At 41.1% G+C, this 23709-nt stretch overlaps 1 protein-coding gene across 5 annotated transcripts in view; it reads right to left on the reverse strand.

Annotated features, from left to right (window-relative positions):
• Positions 1–1063: 1063 nt before the first annotated feature.
• Positions 1064–23709, reverse strand: part of LOC127439568 (transient receptor potential cation channel subfamily M member 6-like) — a 37679-nt gene continuing 15033 nt past the window's right edge. For 2 of the 5 annotated variants that reach the window (XM_051695731.1, XM_051695732.1), the window contains exons 16-40: positions 23257–23370; positions 22912–23159; positions 20920–21148; positions 16212–16367; positions 15860–15961; positions 15620–15748; positions 13931–14179; positions 11935–12109; positions 11490–11604; positions 11071–11261; positions 10514–10646; positions 7479–8359; positions 7314–7390; positions 7083–7203; positions 6348–6391; positions 6184–6248; positions 6064–6086; positions 5897–5947; positions 5735–5800; positions 4934–5235; positions 3727–3809; positions 3401–3606; positions 3256–3307; positions 2616–2725; positions 1064–1967 (exon numbers count right to left, since the gene is read on the reverse strand). In XM_051695731.1, the coding sequence (XP_051551691.1) occupies positions 1900–1967; positions 2616–2725; positions 3256–3307; positions 3401–3606; positions 3727–3809; positions 4934–5235; positions 5735–5800; positions 5897–5947; positions 6064–6086; positions 6184–6248; positions 6348–6391; positions 7083–7203; positions 7314–7390; positions 7479–8359; positions 10514–10646; positions 11071–11261; positions 11490–11604; positions 11935–12109; positions 13931–14179; positions 15620–15748; positions 15860–15961; positions 16212–16367; positions 20920–21148; positions 22912–23159; positions 23257–23370 (3990 nt within the window). In that variant the 3' untranslated portion in view covers positions 1064–1899. Of the gene's footprint in view, positions 1968–2615; positions 2726–3255; positions 3308–3400; positions 3607–3726; positions 3810–4933; positions 5236–5734; positions 5801–5896; positions 5948–6063; positions 6087–6183; positions 6249–6347; positions 6392–7082; positions 7204–7313; positions 7391–7478; positions 8360–10513; positions 10647–11070; positions 11262–11489; positions 11605–11934; positions 12110–13930; positions 14180–15298; positions 15383–15619; positions 15749–15859; positions 15962–16211; positions 16368–20919; positions 21149–22911; positions 23371–23709 lie in introns of those variants that run through there. The other 3 variants (XR_007896992.1, XM_051695734.1, XM_051695733.1) reach the window with 3 other exon arrangements.

Here is a 23709-nt window from a genome sequence, read left to right on the forward strand (position 1 = left end):
TGTATGGAAAAAAGATGCAATGAAAGTGAATGGTGACTGAGGCTGACGTTCTGTCTAACAACTCCTTTTGTGTTCCACTGAAAAAAGAAAGTCACATGGGTTTGTAACAACATGAGGGCCAGTAAATGATGTCAGAATTTAAATTTTTTGGCCAACTATCTCTTTAAGGCATGCACTTGCCCTACACTTGAAATGAAGGAAACAAATGTGTGCCTGTGTGTTTGAACTGTGCCCATGTGTGACCACAGACAGCTATGTTCTACTGATGTTCCTCCAACACTACTGATTCATAACACACATCATTTATTTCGTTGATTTATAAATCAGAATGTGTCTGCCTCCCTGGATGAAGAATAAAAAAAAACAAAGGTAGCATCTGTTACCAAAACCCTTAAGACTGTACATAACGTACAGAACATTTTTATGTACTAATTAAGTAAAATGAAGCAACATTTTTGTTTTCAAGTGCCATAGCCAGTGTGAAGTGATGCTGAATGGCATACGGGGTAGATGCTTTACTGTATAAGTTGTTTACTTGAGAATCAATGCGAAAAGTGGAATTCAGATGCAAGCGTGAATATTCAGACAACCAACTGTTTGTTTTTCATGGAGAACAGGGTCTGATTGACAGAACTTTAACACATGTCCACAATACAAGTAAAGCACATGTAGCATGGGGGGGGGGGTCTGTTAACTTGCCAAGAGTGTGAGTGTGTGTACATGTGTGCAAGCTGGATTTTAAAACAGTATATAAGTGAAGGGTGAATAGCACTTTGTGTAATGAAGTGAATGTGTGTTTGTATTCGTATGAGTGAGCAGGGGTTTGAGCTTGAGGTGCGAGCATTGTGGAATGGACATGTAAAAGTACTGATAAATCGAGACCATAAGGTGTCTCCTCCACGTTGTACATACTAATCGAAGGACTAAAGTGATTTTTGTTAAATTCTATATTTTATGGCTTTTGTAGACATTTCTTTGTGGGATAAAAAATAAAGAAAATTTTATGGATGCAGTTGCTTCTTCATTATGTTTCATGTTCAGTCAATTTCCCAGAGGGCGGTTTAAGGCCTTGCATATTATTCTATTTTGATTTATTTCTCTTTGAATCTAAGACAAAATATATTTCATACATCTGCTAAACTATGTCCTCAACATTTATTTTGGTACAGAATAAACAAACTAATAAAAGAACAACAAAAATGGTTTAAATGCAAAAAACAATAATACAATGGCTGATCTCGAAATTATGAAGTAATGTCCCTTATCAATCAGCTTAAAAGGGAATATATATATGTATATACATATTGTCTTATGCAGGGACATATCTAGCTATGAATGTATTTGTAAAGTAGCATTTAGGGCGTTTTTCCCATGACTCACTTCTTGCCAGTAATGTGATCAGTGCACTGTGACACTTTAGAAAATAGCAGCAAATAACATAAATATAAATGTAATGTTCTGTCCTCTTAAAGGAATAGTTCACCCAAAAATGAAAATTCTCTCATGATTTATTCACCCTCATGCTATCCCAGGTGTGTCTGACTTTCTTTCTTCTGCAGATCACCAATTAAGATATTTAGAAGAATATTTCAGCTAGTGATGCATTGTGCAAGGAGCTTCAAATTTTTGGCACCCATTCACGTATATTGTATGGGCATGAGGGTGAGTAAATGATAAGAGAATTTTCATTTTGGGTGAACTAACCCTTTCACAGCAGCTCTATGCGTTTTATACTTTCTTTATATATACTGTATATTCAGTCTAAAAACTGCAAGTATGGATAAAAGGATGAAATACTGTAAGAAGTGAAAAACAATTTCTCCTGGAGAATGAGCTGTGTGTTGGACAGTCTTTGCAGATTCTCTGCGGACATGATGAAGTTTACTTGCAGGTCAGAAGTTAAACTGTGCTGCTCGCCACATCAAAGGCAGGAACTGATTTCCTCTGGCTGATGCTCTTCCTCAAATCTGAAGAGCCAAACACACAATTGCAATCTATTTTCATAATTTATCACAGAGAGTTACTTTTCTTAAGATCCTAAATTAAATCTGTGGATTTAACATTAATAATTTGTTTTGATTTGATGTGGTTCTTGGAGAGAAAAAAAAACAAATATTTTCACCTTTGAAATATCAAACAAATGTGGCAGAGTGGTTTTCGTTTGTTTGTTTATTTTTTTTACCCATACTTCTGAAGCAAAGCCTCCCTCTTGATACAAACAACAGGCATCTCAAATGTTTTCCATGAGACAGTAATTAATATCTAATCAAAGTCAACACTCTCCAACGCACAAAGAACTATTAAATATGTAATCAAAGAGAACACTCCACATGCCACAAAGGAAACCACGCCCCTCTTTTGCATGCCTTTGCTGTCATGGAAATGCAATAATTTCTGCCTCATTAGAATTTTTTTTTTCGAAACCTTCTGGCTTAATTAGACTGCTTTTCCTGTTTATTTTATAAAGTTTTTTTGACTGCTACTTTAACGACCAAATTTAAAGTTGGAAACATGGAGGAAAAGCCATGTGTACGCATTTAGACAGAGACCTGCCATGGCAGGAAATACAATTATATTGAAACTGACGTTCACCTGTGAGATGAGTGTTACCTCACCTGAGAGACCAAGCTTCTTACAGCAGGAGTTGCAGGTGTGCTTGAGAACAAAGCTCTGGATTGCATAATCACCCAAATTGGCAGGTCCAAACGCCATCTCTCCAGAGGAGCTACAACAGGAGCAAAGTTTACTTAGTTGCAGATTAAACAAAAGTATTAAGAAGTTATTTTTTTCCTTTTAAGAAACATGATTTCCAAACATTTTTAGCAAATATGGCCTTGTTCACACCTGGTATTAAAGGAATATTATGGTTTATTAAGTTAAGCTCAATCGACAGCATTTGTGGCTTAATATTGATTGTTGATTAACACATTGATTAACAAATTATTTTGACTTGTCCTTCCTTTTATAAAAAAAAAAAAAAAAGCAAATATTGAGGTAAGGTGAATATGGCCCAAAAGTTGTTGAGCGGGGGGTGTCACTGTCCTTTGCTGCATATCGCTGCCCCCTTCGGCATATCGCGGCACCGTTTTGTGGCCCGTTCTGCATAACGCGGCGGCCCATTTCAGCTTATCGCGGCCCATTCAGCCCTGTTTCGCGGCCGGCCCACCGGGAAAAGTCCCAGTTCTCCCAATGGCCAGTCCGCCCCTGCCAGGTGTAAATGTTAATATGTACTTGAAAAAGAGGGCACATGCATACCTTTGATCATCAGCTCTGATCAACGAGGGGTCTGTGAGGTCCACTCCCACCCCTTCAGCCAAACATAAAATTATATAAGGTCATTTTACTTTACAATGGAATAATTAGATAATTATACAGGCTCTCAGAGTAAGCATATCAATACCTTGTAGATCTAACACTAGCAGCTCTTTGTTGGTGTACTCATATGTCCAGTGAGAGAAAGCTAGCATTGTCTCCTCTAGGCCAGAAGAGGGCGAAATCTCCTCTCCTGTGTTATTGTTGTATTTCCTGAAATGACCACTCATGTTCTTCTCTATAGTCAACCACTGACCATCTGAGCGCCAGTGCAACAAGAAGACATCCAGAAACCTGCACACATACACATGCGTAGAGTTAAACTCATATGCACATAGTGATGGTAAAATCAATCTCTCATCTGCATAGTGATTGATTCATAACTGGTGTATATTGTTTGGGGGTTTGACTGACCTGGAACTGTAGGGCACACTGCTGGGTTTTACTTGGTTGAATCTCTGCATGAGTTTCTGTGCTGCTCTTTGTTGTTGGATCTCCTACAAGTTGGAGGGGAATTAGTCAATAATTTGCGATTTCAGCGTTTTTTCTAAATGCTGCCATTGTTCTAACTTCAACCACATGCCTCAACCATCAACCATCGCTTACAGCACCTTTAATGCTTGTGAAGTCAACATATACTGTAACTTTTAAAGCTAATGCATTAATGTATCATAATGCATTGATCTAGTAATGAAAATTAAATGCATTAAATAGAGAATTTAAAGCGTTAGTTCACCCAAAAATGAAAATTCTCTCATGATTTGCTCACCCTCATGCCATCCCAGATGTGTATGAATTTCTTTCTTCTGCAGAACACAAATGAAGATTTTTAGAAGAATATCTCAGCTCTGTAGGTCCATACAATGCAAGTGAATGGGTTCCCAAATTTTTAAGCTCCAAAATCCACATAAAGGGAGCACAAAAGTCATCTATATGACTCCAATGGTTAAATGCATATCTTCAGAAGTGGCATGATAGGTGTGGGTGAGGAACAGATCAATATTTAACTCATTGATCTGTTTCTCTCCCACGTCTATCATATTGATTCAGAAGATATGGATTTAGAGTCATCTGGAGTACTTTTATTTTGCCCTTATATGGATTTTGGGGCTTCAAAATTGTGGCACCCATTCACTTGCATTGTATGGACCAACAGAGCTGAAATATTCTTCAAAAAAATCTTAATTTGTGTTTTGCTGAAGAAAGCAAGTCATACACATCTGGAATGGCATGAGGGTGAGTAAATGATGAGAAAATTTTCATTTTTGGGTGAACTAACCCTTTAATATTTGAATACAGTATATTTACATTAATATTATCCAAAGCACTACAGTTCATGTTCACTTTTTATCCAAAATAAAAAATGTGATCCATTTTCAGTTGTAAAAATCCATCAAATTCAGATCCTCAATCTACTTCCACCAGTTATATTTGTCTTTTTACTATTTTTGAAAATATTTTGTCCCAAAATTGAATCAGACCGTACCAAATCGTGCCCAAATTTCAGATTTCATGATGCAATGCATAATTTCTTAAAGAATAGTAATCGAATCTAATCATCGTCAGGGACAATATTTACACCCCTGCTGTTCATAATTAAATCAAAATGACAACAATGTACCCGCAGACAGAGATGAAGGGAAGTGCTGCTCGGGAAAACTTTCTGCCAGATGCGGACCACCTCTGGCCTGAAGGCCTTCATCACATACACTGAGCCAAGTTTCAACACATCACCCTCAGCCCAGGTACACACCACCTTGGTGGCCCTCCGCAGACCTCCATCCAGCACCTCCTGGTGAGCTAACGGCTGCAGAACAGCTGTACGCCCGTGCTGAAGCCAGGTGGAGATGCTGGAGGACTGATCTCCATGTGAGGACCCTACTTCTGTCTCCTCCAGTGTATAAATACAGACCTCAACGCCACCTGAATACAGAGCAGAGGACATCTAGGACATCTTTCACACTAGTTTAATAAGACTAGATCTATGATATTATATCATATGTATCAAATGTATATGACATTTATTATGTAAGGGGTAATATACTGCCCAGACAGCTTTTATTATGTGAAAGGAAACAAACTACAGAGTGCTATGCAGAGAGACTTAAAATTAGCACTGAGTATGTAGGAAATTTGTTGCCAGGAACAAGTCAATTATACAGTTTAGCTGTAATTATACAAAATATTTGACCGTATGATGCAGGGATTGACCAATCAGACTCAAGAATTTCAGAGAGCTGCTTAATAGAATATGATATTAACATTTATTTTTTAAACTTGGCTTTCCCTTTACCTTGACGTGTTTCACAAGACCCTCTAAGATTGTCCTGTTTGTCTGTTAATTACTCAGGTCTTTTTCAATAATTTTCAATAATAATTTAACAATCATGGACTATAATAACAGACTGTTCAAAAATCTTACCCAACAAAGACACAGGGGTAAATGGTATAGAGTGAGCCAGTCTCATTAGGTTGTTCCTTTCCATTGCTGGAGCAATAAAAAAAATGACCAATGGAGATCAAAGGCCACATGAATACAAAGTTGCAACAAAATGTTTCATATTAGAAAAGTCCAGTTACTCACCTGAGTAGTGCTGGCCTAAATCTTCTTTAAATTTGAATGTAGAGCTCCTTACTGACATCAGACATAGATAAAGCACAAATGGAAAAACAGAGCACAAATATTTTCCTTTCCGAAATCAAACTTCTAAAAGCATAAATTAGTAATGGTAAATAGTATAAGTTAATTACCCTCTGGCGTCATACTGCATACCCTATGAGAGGTAGAAAAGATTTGCAGTTAGCAAGGCAAATGCTGTCAGAATATTTTCCTGTGTTCAATTAAAATGTGTCAAATCAAATCCCACTTACGAGGGTCTTTGACTGATAGACCTGGTCCAGCTGCTGAGCAGTGACTGACCAGGACTCACTGTGTTCTGAGGAGAGACAATGACATTCAGCCATCAAATTTCTGACAAAACAGGAAACAATTATTGAAATCACATTTGTGGTGTGTGTATTACAGGTGAACTTACCAGCCATGATGGGGCCAATTTTGTGAAATCTACTTGATCAACATCTAAAAAAAAAAGGGAAAATGATTCCTCAGAAGACCAAAAAAGAATCAATCAATCTATCTATCTATCTATCTATCTATCTAGCAAGTTAGCTAAATGGTTAAATATTACAGAAATAATTAGCTGCTTGTTTAACTTTATTGAGAAAAGAATGCCTCTACATTTCGTGTGACGTATGCCAGTTGCAAATTGAGTCATTAATTTACATCAAACTGGATAGATAATGAAATTATTCCATTTTGTTGGAGGATATAAAAAAATATTTGATATTTTAGAGCGGACTGTAGAGGAAATCTCCTTCTGTATGATGCTCCACGACTCAAATATGACGTTATATGGTGAGCAGGTAATGGAAATCGACCACGGACGGGCACAACACTGGACCACGAAGAAATGGAGATGGCAAGTTACGCCACTCACATCCAACTCGCGACGCAATTTCCATCATTTCACCCAAGACCGCACCCAAATGCGCTCAACCTGTTTCATTTGAGACACGGAATGGAGTTCCAGCCACATCAATGGCAGCACACCCGTACATCCATTTTTGGACAGAAAACATACAGAAACTGTTGCATGTGTGAACAGCAGATATACCGGTAAAGGAAATCCAACATTTTTACTGCAATGTACCAGGTTGCATGTGTGAAAGGGACTACTGTAAATATGTAATATGGATGAAAAATTACATACTCAGTTGGGTGAGACTGACAGAGGTTCTGAATCGCCGATCAAGGAGGCCCTTTACTTTTCTCTTCACTTTCCTGCGTGGGTCAAACTCATGCATGCATCCTCGTGTTTCATCTTGTTTTACCTATGAGGAGAGAACATTGGACCACATAACAATGACCTTAATGGAAGAAGACAAGTAGGGCTGTGAAATTTCTAAAGTTGAAGTAAAACAGAAATAGCAGGTTTACTTACATTCTCAGAGGTTCCTGATCTAGTCTTTACAGACTTTCTACCAAATGACCTTTGCCTCTTAAAGATCTTAGATAACCCTACAACCACATACACAGACTGATCATTATACAGAATCTGAAAATGGAACTCATTTAGTATGTGGTTCATAACTTGTTTCCATACTACCTCTCTGCTCATTGCTATGGTGGGGAGGAGAAAGTGTCTGTCTAGCGGTTTGTTCTGATGTTGCTGTGTTAGGCATGGCCATAGTCTCCACACTGGCAGACAGCGAGCGGCTCTGCTCAAAGTCAAAGGCAAATTTCCTTCCTAAAAGTCCTTGAGCTTGAGCAAAAGGCCCACCAACATCAAGTCTACAGAATGCTGGGTTTCTAATGCCCACTGCTCGATCTCCATCTCTCTGGGTGTCAGAAAGCAGGAATGTGTGACTGGAGGCTCTGGATATCCTGTGAAAATCTTCCTCATCATCATCCTCTTCCTCCATGGTGGGAGAACTGGTGCGTGATGGTTCCTCTGACCCATATATTCCCTTGTCCCTCCATCCAACATATAGGTGAGGCAAAGATCCATGTGAGAGGCGACAGTCTATCGATACACCTTCCCTTGAATCACTTTGTTGAAGAGGCCACCTAAATCCATCATCTTCTTCCTCTGGGTTTCCCATCATGGACTTGCCCCTGAACTCAAAGGGTCCAGAACTGGCTCCTGGTGGCACCTCCAGAGAAGGTCGCTGCCTGCAGGGGCCCAAGCCACGGAGAAGGGAAGGGGGAGTGCTGCGGTAGTTTTTTGGGGATGGAAGGGCCTGGCTGGGTGCGACACTTCCACCAATGCGGAGGCAGCAGCTATGGGATAATTGCTCGTGGCAATGACCAAGGCGGGCCACCTCTTGCTGCTGATTGTCTGAGGCGGACAGGAAGTTAAGAGTGTCCACCGCCAAAGCGGACAAGTCCTGCAATTGACCCAAGTGATTGTCTAAAGTGCGCATGTTGTCGTGGATTATATTAACCTTCTCGGCAACCTCAACTAATACTCCAGCCATCTCCTCAGCCCTAGAAACAATCATCATAGACACACAATTACAGCTAATAACATCCGTCTAAGAAATAACAGATAAACCCAAATGTACTGTTATAACTGAATAGTCTTTAAGGCTGTCAATCACTTATATTTAATATTGAAAAATATAAAACATATTTTAAAATATACAATATTTTATAAAATTAATTACATGATATGCAGATTAATCAAGTTAATCACAAATAATCACATATATCAATACTTGCTGAAAAAGGCACTAAAATGAAGATAATTCAAAGACATTATTATTGTGCCAGACAAGTACTGTAAATGCATTGCTTAGACATTGCAAAAAGTGACTATTCATCACAATATTTTTTTTATTTTTATGTCATTGAACATAAGCCATTTCATTATCGAGTTTGTCAATCTGTACGAGGTATATTTTTGTCTGCGCTATTTTTTTTACTTGTTATGCTGCTGCATTGCGTCTTATGTGAAATTGTGAAAAAAGTTTTTCACATTATTTATCTATGATTAATTGTATTTAATTACTGTGTTTGACAACACTAATATCTTCATTTACATAACTCTATTCCGAAAAAAGTTGGGATAGTACAGAAAATTTGTATAAAAACAAAAATGAGTTATTTGTAAATTCCATTCACTCTGTGTTATATTGAAAGCACTACAACAACACATTATTAGATGTTTTACCTTGTGAATTTTCACTTGTTTCAAATCAGATGATTGCTACAGGCTCAAAAAAAGTTGAGACAGGGGCAATAACAGGGGCAAAAAAAGAGTTGAAATAACAAGGTTATGTGAAACAGGAGATGTTAAACACGAGGCAAATGTGTTATAGAATTTAAGGAGCCTCCAAAAAAAGCCTAATCTTACAAGAGCAAAGATGGGTCGAGGCTTGCCAATTGGCTAACAGATCCATCAGCAAATAATCCAGTGCTTTGAGAACAATGTTCCCCAAAGACAAATTGGAAGAATTGTGGGCATTTCACCCAGTACAGTGCACAATATAGTTAAAAGATTCAGGGAATCTTTGTGCGTAAAATGCAAGGCCGAAAAACACTTTTAAATGCTTGTGATCGCCGATCCCTCAAACATCACTGTCTTAAAAACCATCATTCATCTGTACTGGATAACATGACATTGGCTCGGGAAAACTTCAGTAAACCTTTGTCAGTCAACACCATTCACCGCTGCATCTACAGATGCAAGTTAAGGCTTTACTATGCAAGCAGAAGCCATACATCAACACTGTCCAGAAGCACAGCCGACTTCTCTTGGCTAGGTCTCATCTGAGATGGAAAGTATAACAGTGGAATTATGTTTTGTGGTCCGACAAGTCCACATTTCAAATAATTTTTGGAAAAAACAGCCATCTTTTTATCTGGGCCAAAGAGGAAAAGTATAATCTAAGATGTTATCAGCATCAGGTCCAAAAGCCAGTGTCTATCTAGGTATGGGGGTGAGGGCACCATTAATGCAGAAAGATATGTACAAATTTTGGAGCAGCCTATGCTGCCATCTTTTCTAGGAATGTCCCTGCATTTTTCAGCAGGACCAATGCCAACGCCAAACCATACACTGCCCGGATTACAAGTGTATGGCTGCTTAAGCAGAAAGTGCGGGTGCTAGATTGGCCTGCCTGCAGTCCTAACCTGTCTCCAACTGAGAATGTGTGGCGCATTATGAAGTGCAAAATATGGCAATGAAGGCCATATTTTAATGGATAAATGGGGGAAAATTCCACTTGCTAAACTTATCAATCTTGAGTCTTCAGTGCCCAAATGCTTAATAAGTGTTATTAGAAGAAATGGTGACGTTACACAGTGGTAAACACTCGACTGTCCCAACATTTTTGGAGCGTGTTGCAATCATCTGATTTGAAATGAGTGTGTATTTAAAAATATATCTATATTAATGCACTAGAGAAAACATGAATTCACAACAACAACAAAAAACAGTTGTTGTAGTGCTTTCATAGCACAGGGTGAATAGAATTTACAAATCTATCACAACTGTCCAACTGCCCCGACTTTTTTGAAATTGGGGTTGTATATCTATAATTTCAAATGAATGACAGTGACACACTAAAACAGCTGATGTCATTTCCTGCTCATGGAGTGAAGGCCAAATCCCAAATGAGGTCTGTAAGTTACACTCACTTGTCGGCTACAGAGCGTATCCTGTTGATCTGGCTACTGTGTTGACTCTCCTTTTTGTCTCTGAAATATCCAGCAACACATTTCTCTTCAAACTCGTGCAACTTCTTCAGATCATCAGGGGCCAACAGTAATTCTATAATCAAACCAACAACACACCAGCTACACATTTACCAAAATGGAAACATTCTGTATGAAAGTGTCAATTTTGAAAGTCTTAAAGGGTTATTCACCCAAAAGTGGAAATCCTGTCATCAGGTTGTACCAAATCAGTCTGACTTTCTTTCTTCAGTGTGTATGTGTGTGTGTGTGTGTGTGTGGGGGGGGGGGTTCCTCTTTGCATTAAAACATTTATCTAGAGCAGAAATTTTGAAGAATGTTGAATGATTCATTAAAATTGAATAGGGACTGAGGGTCGGTCTCTTACATTCTACATTACATCTCCTTTTGTGTTTCATGGAAGAAAGAAAGTCATACCCTATGGGTTTAAAACAACTGGGTGACAGAATTTCATGTTTGGGTGAACCATCAAAGTTAACATAAAAACCTCACACACTTACTGAGACCAGTTCTCCCATGTTTAGACGCCCCTCTGTGCCTATGCCAAATTGAGCTGAGACACAGGGTCATGTGACTGAGCAGGATGAGAGGGGGCGGCAGCCACGGTTTCTCCTGATAGGTCATGATGTAACGATAGCGGTTGTATTTCCATAGCTTACGAGAGATGGAGCTCATGTCAATATAAACATTGCTGTGAAGTGCATAATAAGACAAAGTAGGTTAAACAAATCGCAAAGCAAACAAGACTCTACAGTGCATCAATATCCACTTGAGAAAGGCTTTTCCCATCTAAATGTAATGGTGTATATTAGCACACATCCAACCGCTCAACACAATTAATTAAACATCAGGAGACAGAATAATTGGAGAGATTACACTTAGTGTAAGTCTTATCTAAAGATATAGATAAGGTGCGTACTTGAAGAAGGCAATGAGCACATTGACCATGATAATGTACTGAACAAAAAGGTAGACTGCCTGCAGGAAGGGGGTAAGGAAGGCTCCAGGGACACAAGTTTCAGGATTACTACAGGCTGCCAAAAACACAAGAGACACTCACAATAGAATAAAAACTATGATTTTGTTCTTTTTCTTAAAACGATCCATAAAAGTAGCACTGACGACAATATCAATATGGTGAAAAAAACAAAAACAAATACAATACAATACAATAAAATAAAGTGGCAGTGGTTATGATCACTCAATAATATTAATAAATAACAAGAATAATGAGGCTGATGAGGCACAGTTATTTGTGGAGTTGATCATTATAAGATAATTCATAGTCCTTTAATAAGGTTTGTTCACATTAGCCATGCATTAACTCACTAGTGTGGAAAATCCAGTTTTTTAAAATAACTTACCATCAATCTCTGAGGCATACACTTCTCCAAAAATCATCCAGTAGGGCTGGAAGACCACATCTCTGAGCAGTCTCCAGGATGGATTCTCATCAGGTGACAAGATGGACTTCCTGGACGTACCAAAACTAACCAGCACAATTGCCATTATGACCACAATGTAGAACATGTTGCTCATCTGTGGGAGGAAGACATAGACACACAGGACTGGACATTAAAAAAGCAAAATATGTACATATTTTTGTAAATTTTATTAATGACTCTGAATGGTGCAAACTGATAGGTTCTTTGAACCTGTTATCTGTTAGCCAATCAGCTCGCTCACATGTGATCTCTCCAGCCAATCGGCCACATGGTGTAAGCTGATAAGTCCTTTGATGTGTAACTGGGTAGCCAATCAACCTGTGTGCTCTCTCTTTGACTAACATTTAAATTTGCTCAGTTTGCAAGTAAGCTGGTTTTACTGCAGTCCGCTGCGTAAGTTTTCTCTGAAACCCTCCTCCCCAGCTCCACTTGTCTAGGTCTGCTACATGGGGATTGTATTTACAGTATGTCTAATTGAGCAGCAGCATGTCTCGTGTTTTTCTAATTGTGCAGCAGCAGCCGCATGTCCACATGCTTAACTCAGTATGTCTGTGTATGTTCTAGCACAGGGGTTCTCAATGGGGGCGTTCAAAGTATGCAAGGGGGTGCTGAGAGCAGATTAGGGGGGGGGGGAGGCATTATGTTACCAATGGGGAGCATTTATCACTCATAATAATCAAATCTATTGTCAAGTTCCTCTTTGCAAATCTAGACTTGGAGTATATCAGTTGGTTCTCAATTATACAGGTTGGTACGCATTTGTACCGCGGTTCATCTGATTTTGAAGTCTAGCAACGCATCTGAAGTATCTGGATTAGCAGCGTCAAATACACAGGCAGAGGCACAACCTCTGCTAATGCACCTGTATGGCTCTGTAGGTGGATGCAAAAATGCAAAGAAGGTGCATTTTTACTCGCAGACCGGTCTCGAGCTCTTAAACGGGCAGCTCTGCGAGAATCAGTGAGAAGCAAGGCGCAAGATGCCGAAACTATTTGAATTCGGCACAGAATTCTACATAATCACCTTTGAATTTACTATAGTAACACTAACTGTACTTTAGGGAGAAATAGATTGATATTAAATATTATCATATCACTACTTCAGCTCTATTAAATGTGTCATAGGCTACATTAGGGGAGTGAGGTAATACAGTATAATTATTGTTACAACTTACAAGTATTTATATTTTGTATTTATTGTTTTTACATGTGTTTAGAGTAGGTCTACTGTTTATAATTTAAAAAATGCCATAGTTTGTTTTATAAAAATAATGTTACATCTAACCATGGTAGTGAAGAAGACCCATGCTTCCATATGCTTGTTTACTATGGTCTTGTTACAAATACCATTGTTAAAATTATAATAAATAAATAAATAAATAATTTCAAAAAATCTATGAATAAAAATACAAAAATTCAAAATGGCCAATGCAAAATATACTTTTTTTTAAATTTTTTAGATGAAACAGAAATGTGCAAATCCTAAACAATAGGCTAAAATATTTTTGTTTGAGTGTAAGAAAAAAAATAACTGGCTTACTTTTTATAGATGTTATAGATAACTTTACTGTTATAGAGTAAATGTACTTTTTTATTCTGGTAGGGGGGCGTTCATCAAAAAAAGTTTGAGAACCACTGTTCTAGCAGTTGCAAATCTCCGTACTTGCTTTGCATCAACAGCGTAGCTGATCTTGTCTGCCAAGACATATCCTCAATATATCATATTCACATTAACATACTAAATCTTTCTGAGAGTTGTCATGACTGAACTGTTGTTAGGAAATACATAACAAAGATATAAAAGACCTTTCATTATGGGGGCTTGAGAAAAGCATATAAGAACAGTGTTTCTTGCATTTCTCATGTTGCAAGCATGTAAGCATGTAATTATTTACTCATACATTTCAATTACACACCATTTTGGTGATCATGGTCAGGTAGGGTCCCGCATGCTGATTGACAGCAAACAGGTCCAGGAGCCTGACAGACCAGAAGATAAAATCCAAAGAGTAGACAATGTGGCCAGCTAAGCGTGTTTCTTGGTACCACCGGAGGGAGACCCCAACCAGGAACAGAAGGATGCCCATGAAGTCATTGACATTCCAGTACTCACTGAACCACACCTTCAGTTTCTTACTGAACTTCCTGGGCTCCAAAACCCACACCTAAAAAAAACACATGGTAACCATTACCATAACAGCACTTATAATGCATTATACAAATATAATATACTGTATTACGTTTTAAATAAATGTCAATTAAATTTATCCTAATAAATAAGAACATTTATTACACGGTTCTTTGGAACACTCGATTCTGATTGGTCAGTGGTACCATCTAGCGGTCTGATTTCTCTCAGTTACAACCGCACCTCCACGTATCAGACCGCTCATCCGGGTATCTGAGCCATCTTTACTAATTCACGGATCACTGTGCAATCTCTGCAAGTAAGCTAATGCAATAATTTCAACTCAAATCAATGTTTCATGTGCATTTTTTTATTTATTTGGCAAGTAGTGTTGTAATAAGATGCATAATGAGCAGTCAGACAGTCATTAATTACAAAATAAACACCAACAGAACTCCAACGCAAACCGGAGGTGGATTTTAGCTGTTCAGCGATTTCTTTCTTCTACCATAATTACATAATTTCAATACAAATCAATTTTTTATGTTCATATATATATTTATTTGATTAGTAGCCATGTAATAAGTGGAATACTGTATGTTCAGCCAGTTATCACAAAATCTTCAGGGTGATATAAGACCTAATCACCCTGTCAGAGTTTATTTTGCGATAACACCCGACTGATTGTATATTATGCCTTACATACTATATTAAAAATATCATTTTAAAATTGCAGAATAGACTAAACATGATTACTTTAAAAAATTAAAAAAATGAATTACTTCACCAGGCTGTTTGAACAACAGTCTTTTGTTATATAATGCCTAAAACCAATTATTTTGTTACATGTAGTTTAAATTGCATGATGACTGTTCAGCTGGGTGAAGATTAATGACATTTTCAGAAAAAACTAACAGCTTCAGTAAGATCATATTTACGCTATCAATACTTCAGGTGCTGATTATGGTGAGACTTGTTCTCATTACATATATTACATAATATCCGGTAAGAAATTGTTACATTCAATTCTTCTAGAAATATTAGCACATTATATTTATGTTCAAAATGTGTCTGTTTTTGAGTGTTATTCCAAACACAATGCAATAAACATCACACAACTATATTGTGAATGGCAGCACTCAGTAATAATTCCCACCATCGCACTGCTGCAGAGTTCATTGAGATAATGGAGGGAGAGCAGGGGGAGACAGTGAAATTCTCATGGGTAAACTTGAGAACACTGTAATCAGAAAGAGATAATACCTTACAGAAGACCTCTGAATCCAGCTTAGTAAAGATAAGACCTTACAAAGACACACTATTTTCTTTAATTGCCCTGAATAGCTGCAAAGTGCAATGAGCCAACCATTCATAGACAAATGCAGACACTGATGATTGTGCCACATATTTCCTTTATCTTCTAACAGTGATTCTTGAAATGTCTGCAGCAGAAGGTTGTGATTTTAAGAGCATTCACCTCTCGAGCTTTCTCTGCTGCCATAGTCAAGATGTAAGTTATGACTAAGCACTCCTGAATGTTGGGTTTCTCCTCCATCCTCACCAGCACAGTGTAGGAGAACAGCATAAGAAAGCCCAGAAATGCCATCTGAATGCACAAATCAGAATCTAAACATGGATGGTTAAAGACAAAAACAGGAATATAGAGCAAATGAGTTTATAAATGGAGGAATAAAGTGAGCTCTATGAAGAAACCTACTGTGTGAAACCAGAATTTGACCACTGGAGCGGTGTAGAAATCATACACCTTTTTGGTCCAAGGAAGAAGACATTTGCTCCCTCTCTCCTCATCACCCTGACTCTAGAGAACAGTCATTGTCATTGGAAAAGTATAAATAGTACCTTAAGTCTTAAGTGTTAGAGTGCATTATGTGTTTTTATTTGGGTAGTTCACATTTTAAGTACTGACCTGCAGTGAGACCTGCTGTACTTAATTTAAAACTATTTTAAGGAAAATTTCTCAGTTTAAGGACTTGGTTTTTGTCAACTACTCATGTGTATGAACAGTATTCTAGTGTGTAGTCATGTCTTAGTTTATCTAAATTCCTTACTGAATTTGTAGCCCCTTCTTGCTCTGATGCCCCTGGGCTCCCTGGGTCCCATCCGAACTGCAATGCTTCTTGGGGTTGAGGAACATGGGACATCTCTGCCTGACTCTTAAACTCTAACAGCTGAATGGCTACAGGCATCATGATACTGGCAATAATCTGGAGAGAAAGATGTGGCTTTGGACAACAGGCTCTTAAAATCACAGATCTGGGTCAGGGTAGAAATGTGCTTTAATCGTGTGTTAAATATCAAGAGAAACTCTCAAAAAGACACACATAATATCACACTGCTTATCAAAAAGTTTACAAGTGAGATCTCTAAATTCCTTGATCTGCAGGCATATGCACATAGCTGGTGTGTGGTGAGCGTACTGGCACACTATGGCTGCTTTCGCAACACCCAGGTGGAAGCTGCACACTGGTGGTGGTTGAGGAGAGTCCCCTGTTCACTGTGTAAAGCACTTTGAGTGTAGTGTCAGAAAACCGCTATATAAATGTAACATTCATTCATTCATTCATTCATGCATTGACTTGACAAATGTGTTTGAAATGCGAGTTGTTTGCTTATCTATTTATGTAATTTCCTTTCTACTCCTGGGAAAGCTGACCAGCTTGAACAATTTCTGAATTCATACTGTAGCCCTGCTGTTTGCTTTCCGAGAAACAGTGTGTATTGTAGCTGATGACTGAATATAGTTTTACAATTAAATCTTAAAAGTCTTAATAAAGTTTTGCTCTAAGAAATTAACAGTACCTTCAAGCATATGTTAATATGTTACTTAGTGTTAATAGTCCCCTATATTAAAGGTGCACTCAGTGTTTTTTACCATTATTACAAAGTTTTATTCCTAAAGAAATTAACTGCATTTTTTAAAAATATGCACATAAAAAAAAGAGATGAAGACTCAAATCATATCAGTAACCTTACAAAACGTCCTGGTTACTTTCATTACCTCTGTTCCCTGATGGAGGGAATGAGACGTTGTGTCGATGTAGTGACACTAGGGGTCACTCTTGGGAGCCCCAAACACCTCTGCTTTTTGAAAAAAGGCCAATGGGAATTGGCGAATGGAATTTGCATGCCACTCCCCCGGACATACGGGTATAAAAGGAGCTGTTATGCAACCACTCATTCAGGTTTTGTGCTGAGGAGCCGAGACAAGGTCCCAGCCATTTCAGTGGGTAGTTCAGTGTTGTGGCAAGAGGGACACAACGTCTTGTTCCCTCCATCAGGGATCGGAGGTTACAAAAGTAACCAGGACGTTCCCTGTCTGTCACTCACTCGACATTGTGTCGATGTAGTGACACTAGGGGTCCCTATACAAAACACCACAACTACCTGAACTGTTACGTGGACTGGCGGTGCGAGATGGGCAGACCGCTGTGTGCCTCATAGCCAGCGCACAAGGCCGTCATGTAACCTCCCCCAATGCTCTTATGAGCGTCAAACAGTCCTTCGGGAACAAGTCGACTGCCCAACAAATAGGGACAGGCTAACCCAGCTGTGGCCTCTTTTCCTCTTTTTTCTCCCTAAAAAGAGTGGAATTTGTTAACCGACTGGGGGCCATAAATGTCTATGTCGGGGGAGTGTCACTCCCAAGGGGAAGACACTGCGGAGACCATACCCCGCCCAGAGAGGGGGGGTATTTTGAGTGGAAATACGTCACATGGTCTAACCGAGTCTTATCGGAAGTATGTCATGTGGAGAAGTCGCATGGTAGGTCCTACCCGAGGGGGGAGGAGTATCTACAAGCATGGTGACCGGGGGCAGAGGGGCCTCTGCCCAAGGAAGACGCAGTTTACTGACAGGGAAATGATTTAGCGGAAGATATATCACATGGGGTCACCTATGGGGAACCAGCGCATGTGGAGCACCTACCCCAGTACAGGGCTTAGTTAGCACATGTACTGGGCAGGCAGTGAGTTTTGCCGCAAACTCGTCTGCCACAGGGCTAAGGAGGAAAGTCATCCAGGAATCACAACTTCTGAACATGACTGGGAGTCAAAGGCGCACGTCTTCACCTCATGGGAGGGGAAAGGTGCTATACGCAAGCGGTACACCTGGCCAGCTGTCCCGGAACATATTTGTTCGGACCTGACAACACACGGGACAAAACCGGCTCAACCCGGAGATTATAGAACCTCACAAAGGTGTTGGGTGTCGCCCTGCCCGCTGCCCTGCAGATGTCTGCCAAAGAGGCGCCACTGGTCAGGGCCCATGAGGCCGCTACACTCCTAGTAGAGTGGGCTCATAGCACCACAGGGGTCAGCACGTCCTGATCGTGATATGCCATCACAATGGTGTCAAAGACCCAGTGGGTGATCCTCTGTTTGGAGACAACGCTTCCTTTCCGCTGTCCATCAAAGCAGACAAAGAGCTGCTCGGAGCATCTAAAGCTCTGCGTGCAATCCAAATAGATGCGTAAAGCATGCACCGGACACAACAACGCCAAAGCTGGGTCTGCCTCCTCCTGGGGCAGTGCTTGCAGGTTCACCACCTGATCCCTAAACGGGGTCGTGGGAACCTTGGGCACATAGCCCGGTCGGGGTCTCAGAATCAAATGAGAGTAGCAGGACCGAACTCCAGGCACGTTTCGCTGACAGAGAACACCTGCAGGTCCCCTACCCTCTTGATGGAAGTGAGCGCAGTCAGGAGGGCAGTCTTCAAAGAGAGTGTCTTAAGCTCAGCTGACTCCAGGGGCTCGAAGGGGGCTCCCCGTAGAGCCCAAAGGACTACAGAGAGGTCCCATGAGGGGATGAGACGCAGTCTGGACGGATTCAACCTCCTAGCGCCTCTCAGGAACCTGATGATCAGGTCGTGCTTCCCTAAGGACTTACCGTCCACTGTGTCATGGTGTGCCACTATAGTGGCTACATACACCTTCAAGGTTGAGGGGGAACCCTAGAGGGAGCCCTAGCCTGAGTGATCGTGTCTATCACCACGGGTGGTAGGCCACTTAGGTCTTCCACGTCCCATCCAAGGGACAGACGTGGAGACTCCAGAGGTCTGGTCGCGGGTGCCAGATGGTGCCCCGTCCCTGAGAATGAAGGGATGAGGCGAGGAGCATGAGGTCCGAGAACCACATCTGGATGGGCCAATAGGGTGCTACTAGGATAACCTGCTCCTCGTCCTCCCTGACCTTGCACAGGGTCTGTGCAAGTAGGCTCACTGGGGGAAACGCGTATTTGTGTAGTCCAGGGGGCCAGCTGTGTGCCAGTGCGTCTATACTGAGGGGTGCCTCGGTCAGGGCGTACCAAAGCTGGCAGTGGGAGGATTCCCGGGAAGCAAACAGGTCTACCTGTGCTCGACCAAATCAATTCCAAATCAGCTGGACCACCTGGGGGTGGAGTCTCCACTCTCCCCTGAGCGTAACCTGTCGTGACAGCGCGTCCGCTGCGGTGTTGAGGTCGCCTGGGATGTGAGTGGCTCGTAGCGACTTGAGGCGCTGCTGACTCCAGAGGAGGAGATGGACATGAGTTGTGACATGCAACGGGAGTGTAAACCACCTTGACAGTTGATGTACGCTACCGTCACTGTGTTGTCCATCCAGACCAACACGTGCTTGCCCTGGATCAACAGCTGGAACCTCCGCAGGACAAGCAGTACTGCCAACAACTCGAGGCAGTTGATGTGCCAACGCAGCCGCGGGCCAGTCCAGGACCTGGCGGCTGTGTGCCCGTTGCTTACGGCGCCCCAGCCAGTCTTGAAGGTGTCTGTCGTAACCACGACTTGGGAGGGGGACCAAGGGGATAATCACGTCGGACGCCGCCGGGGCCGGGCCGCAGGAGGATGCCCTTGGCGACGAGCAGACAGGGTGCGGGGTCTTGTGCCACGCCGGGGCAGGATGTGCTGTATAGCCTCCATCTGCTTCTTCACCACCGAGAACTGCTGGCGAAGTCCTCGACAGGCACAGGTGCACCGCAACCGCCTTATCCACCTGGGGGATCGCCGAGTACCCCCTGGCAGCCCCACCATCGATGGTAGTGAGAGTGGAGGAGCTCAGAGACAGGGTCCATGCAGTGAAAGGTGCCAGCCACGACCTCGTGAGCTCCTCATGCACCTCCGGGAAGAAAGGGACCGGGGCGGGGTGCGGCCATGAGCGGCGCTCCGGGCCCAGGAACCAATTGTCAGGCTGCGAGGGTTCAGGGGGGGTGGAGGGTTCCACTCCAGCCTGACACACGCAGCCGCCCGGGCAAGCATGGCTGCCAGCTGCGCGTCAGGCTGCGACTTGGCGACCACACCCGAAGGTGGGAGCCCAATAGAGTCCTCAATGTCAGACTGGACAGCCCGCTCTCCGATGCTGCAATCGAGAGCTCATCCACTTCACGAGTGCACATAAGACCGCGATCGTGGCCATCGGAAGCGGAGAGGTAACGACCGCAACCAGGAAATACACAAACGGAGAGGCATCTTTAAAAATACGCTCTCCGTTAATGCCGCTCTTTTAAGAAGGGAAAATATACTCTTTTAGTAGGAAGAATATACTCTTTTAGTTGCTGAAGCGCCCAGGGGCATTCTCTGCACTTCACCAGTGCAAGAGGGGGAGAAGCCGCTGTAATGCACCATAAATCCAACAGCTTTTCGAGGTGATTAGATCAGCAGAGTAATTCAGCTCACTGAACACAACCGCTCGACTCCGAAGAGAAAATCGAAAAAGGTTATTTGTACATCACCACCACCATCATCATCCAGCATCTCAATTAAACATACCTTGAACCAGGAGTTCTTACTCATGTTGAGACGGCCCATCCACAGGTCTGTAAGGAGCATCTGAGTGCAAGTATGGGCCACGAAGGGCCTGAGTCTTGAGGAGACGGCCATCTGCAGACAGGTGAAGTTACTCCAGTCCTTCATCTCCCAAGTCAGCAGCTTCATTGCCATGCGATCATTCTCTTTGAAGGCCTTGTCCAGGAGATCCACAGCCAGCTCACCAAACTCTCTAAGAGATAAAAAACAAACATGCACCTTGAAAATAAATGTTGACTTCTTTGCTGTTCATAGACAAGTTCTAAACACACATATTTAAATCCTAAGTGTGTAATTGTTTCAATATTCAAATACTTTTTCCTATCCTAGCTTAAAATGCAGAGGCAACTATGCAGTAAATAAGCTATTCAATTTGAAAAAGTGTAAACATTAGTCTGGCTCTATGGTGCTTTCAGAGCATTGCTCAGTTTGTTTGAGCATCCCAATCAGTTCAACACACAGCAACATTAGCCGCTTTCCACCATCAGGATGAACAGTTTTCATTGCAAAACCGTGCTGTTCCATGGCAATCAGGGCCAGTTGGCAAGGTTACAGTTTCTTTTTCCACTGTGGTGCTTGAATTTACATAACAAATGTCATTTGGTGACGGCGTGAGAGGTAAACAATGGTGCGAGTGGGCTACAGTGAATGATCGCATTTCCCATTTTTGAGGACTGCTTTTCCCCTGGATTTTACTTTGCTAAAGCACAGGAAAGACATGTCACATGTCACAAAAAGAAAAGCAAACAAAAACAGGTGAGAGGTTTACCATCACTTGCAAAGGAAGGTAAAAGTTCCCAGACTAGCTAAAAAGGACATTATTGACAAAACAATATACGAGTAACATAATGATACATTGTGTGAATTTTAATGAGCTAGCTAGCGCAATCTACCTCCCAGGTGAAAAAGGCTTTTAGAAAAATAATGTACTATTTAAACCATCATCATAAAATCATGAAGATACACCAAACATACACAATTTTTCCATTAAATTATATTAAACTCACCATAGCGAACTTTGCCAGCTACCTAGAAACAAATGAGTAACCTTGGCATTGGCATGTACTAAAGCCATTCCACCAGCATGGTTGAGCACGGTTAGCTAAGTGTGCAGAGAAATACGGACCGAGAACGGGTTGTTCCGTTCCGGTTCATGCCGTGCCGAACCATGCTCAAGTGGAAATGCTACTGGAAGCATTCCTCACCATGCTCAGAACCGTTCAGATTGATGGTGAAAAAGCGGCTATAGACCTTATTTATGCTATCTTTGATTTTTAATGGGAATGACAACGAGGCTGAGAGGGACAGACTTACAGTCTCTTCAATCATTCCACATACAAAACATTGATCAAATATCTGTCCAAGAACATTCAGTATACAAAGAACTCCAGACAACATGAGTTGTGGAAATCGATGTGATCTATGAGCTTTATGACACCATGACACCATGATGTGATCTAGGAGCTATTTTAGTCACCATGACAAATTCCTTGTGTGTGTAAGCATACTTGGCAATAAAGCTCATTCTGATTCTGTTTCTGATTTATACAGCTTCATACCGTTCATGCCATTGAAGAGATGGTAAGTCTATCCCTCATAGCCTCATTGTCATTACATTTAAAAATTAAAGATGGCGCTTGCATGAATAAGGTCTATTGGCTCAACCAGTTGCATTAGTTTGGGGCGGGACTATCTTTTTGTCCGGCCAATGGCAAAAGAGGGGGAATGTTCGGGAAACCGATATGTAAACAATCATTACTTCTGCAATTCGGTTTGGTGATGCGACTGCCACCAAAATGACACACGTCAGCTTAATCTGTTGATACACGGATTTAAAATAATTTGAACCTGCATTTAGACTAAAAAGTTCAATGTACTCTCCATTCATAGTTGAATTCAGCACATGGTGCTTGTATTACAATCTTCAGAATGAGCAGGAAAATAAAACAAACTGACAGCGAATTCTTCTTCAGCTCCTCGGCTGTGCTGTCATCCATATTGCTCTCCTTGGCTTCCACTGCCATAGCGCGGTAAAGCTTGCAAGCTACCACTGCCCTGGCCATAGCCTGCTCTCCATGCTGCCACAGGAACAGCGCCATCTCTTGCCGATGCTTTAGCACTGCCCACACAAACAGGTCGTTAAAAGTGCAAACAAACTCTGAGCTGGGAGCTGACTTCAGGTCCTGAGGCACTACCGCACCCTCCTGCAAAGACACAATTCTGGGTGTTTTTAATAAATGGCTTCATTGTGAATGTATGTATGACTTGTGTCTGAGAGTAGAATGGAGAAGTTCAAAGGACCTTGTGTCTATAGGGCTGAGCAGTTCTGTAGAAATGGGAACGAGATGGGGTGGTCTCTGGAGTCAGAGCTGCTTTCCTGGCTTTGAAGGGGCTGGAGCTCTCCTTACCGCCCTCCTACCTCAGACCAAAATAGATCATTAAATTCCATAAGTTCTAATGGAAAATGTACAGTCAAGGCCAGAAGATTTTGAACACCTCATTTTGTTACAATAAATGTAAATATACTGACAAATATGTTTTGAAAAATTATTATGACACATCTGCATATTAAAACAGTTTTACAAATATTCTTATATGGTGAAAATTAATGATTACTATGTCAAATGCTGTTCAGATTATTATGGAATACCATCTTATTGTTTACTGAATAATGCACATTATACACTTACACTATGAAAAATAGTATGTGAAACTGTAGGCATTATTTAACGATAAAAGTTTCAAACAACAGTA

This window comes from Myxocyprinus asiaticus, chromosome 4 (genome assembly GCF_019703515.2).
Source record: "Myxocyprinus asiaticus isolate MX2 ecotype Aquarium Trade chromosome 4, UBuf_Myxa_2, whole genome shotgun sequence".
Taxonomy (NCBI): Eukaryota; Metazoa; Chordata; class Actinopteri; order Cypriniformes; family Catostomidae; genus Myxocyprinus; species Myxocyprinus asiaticus.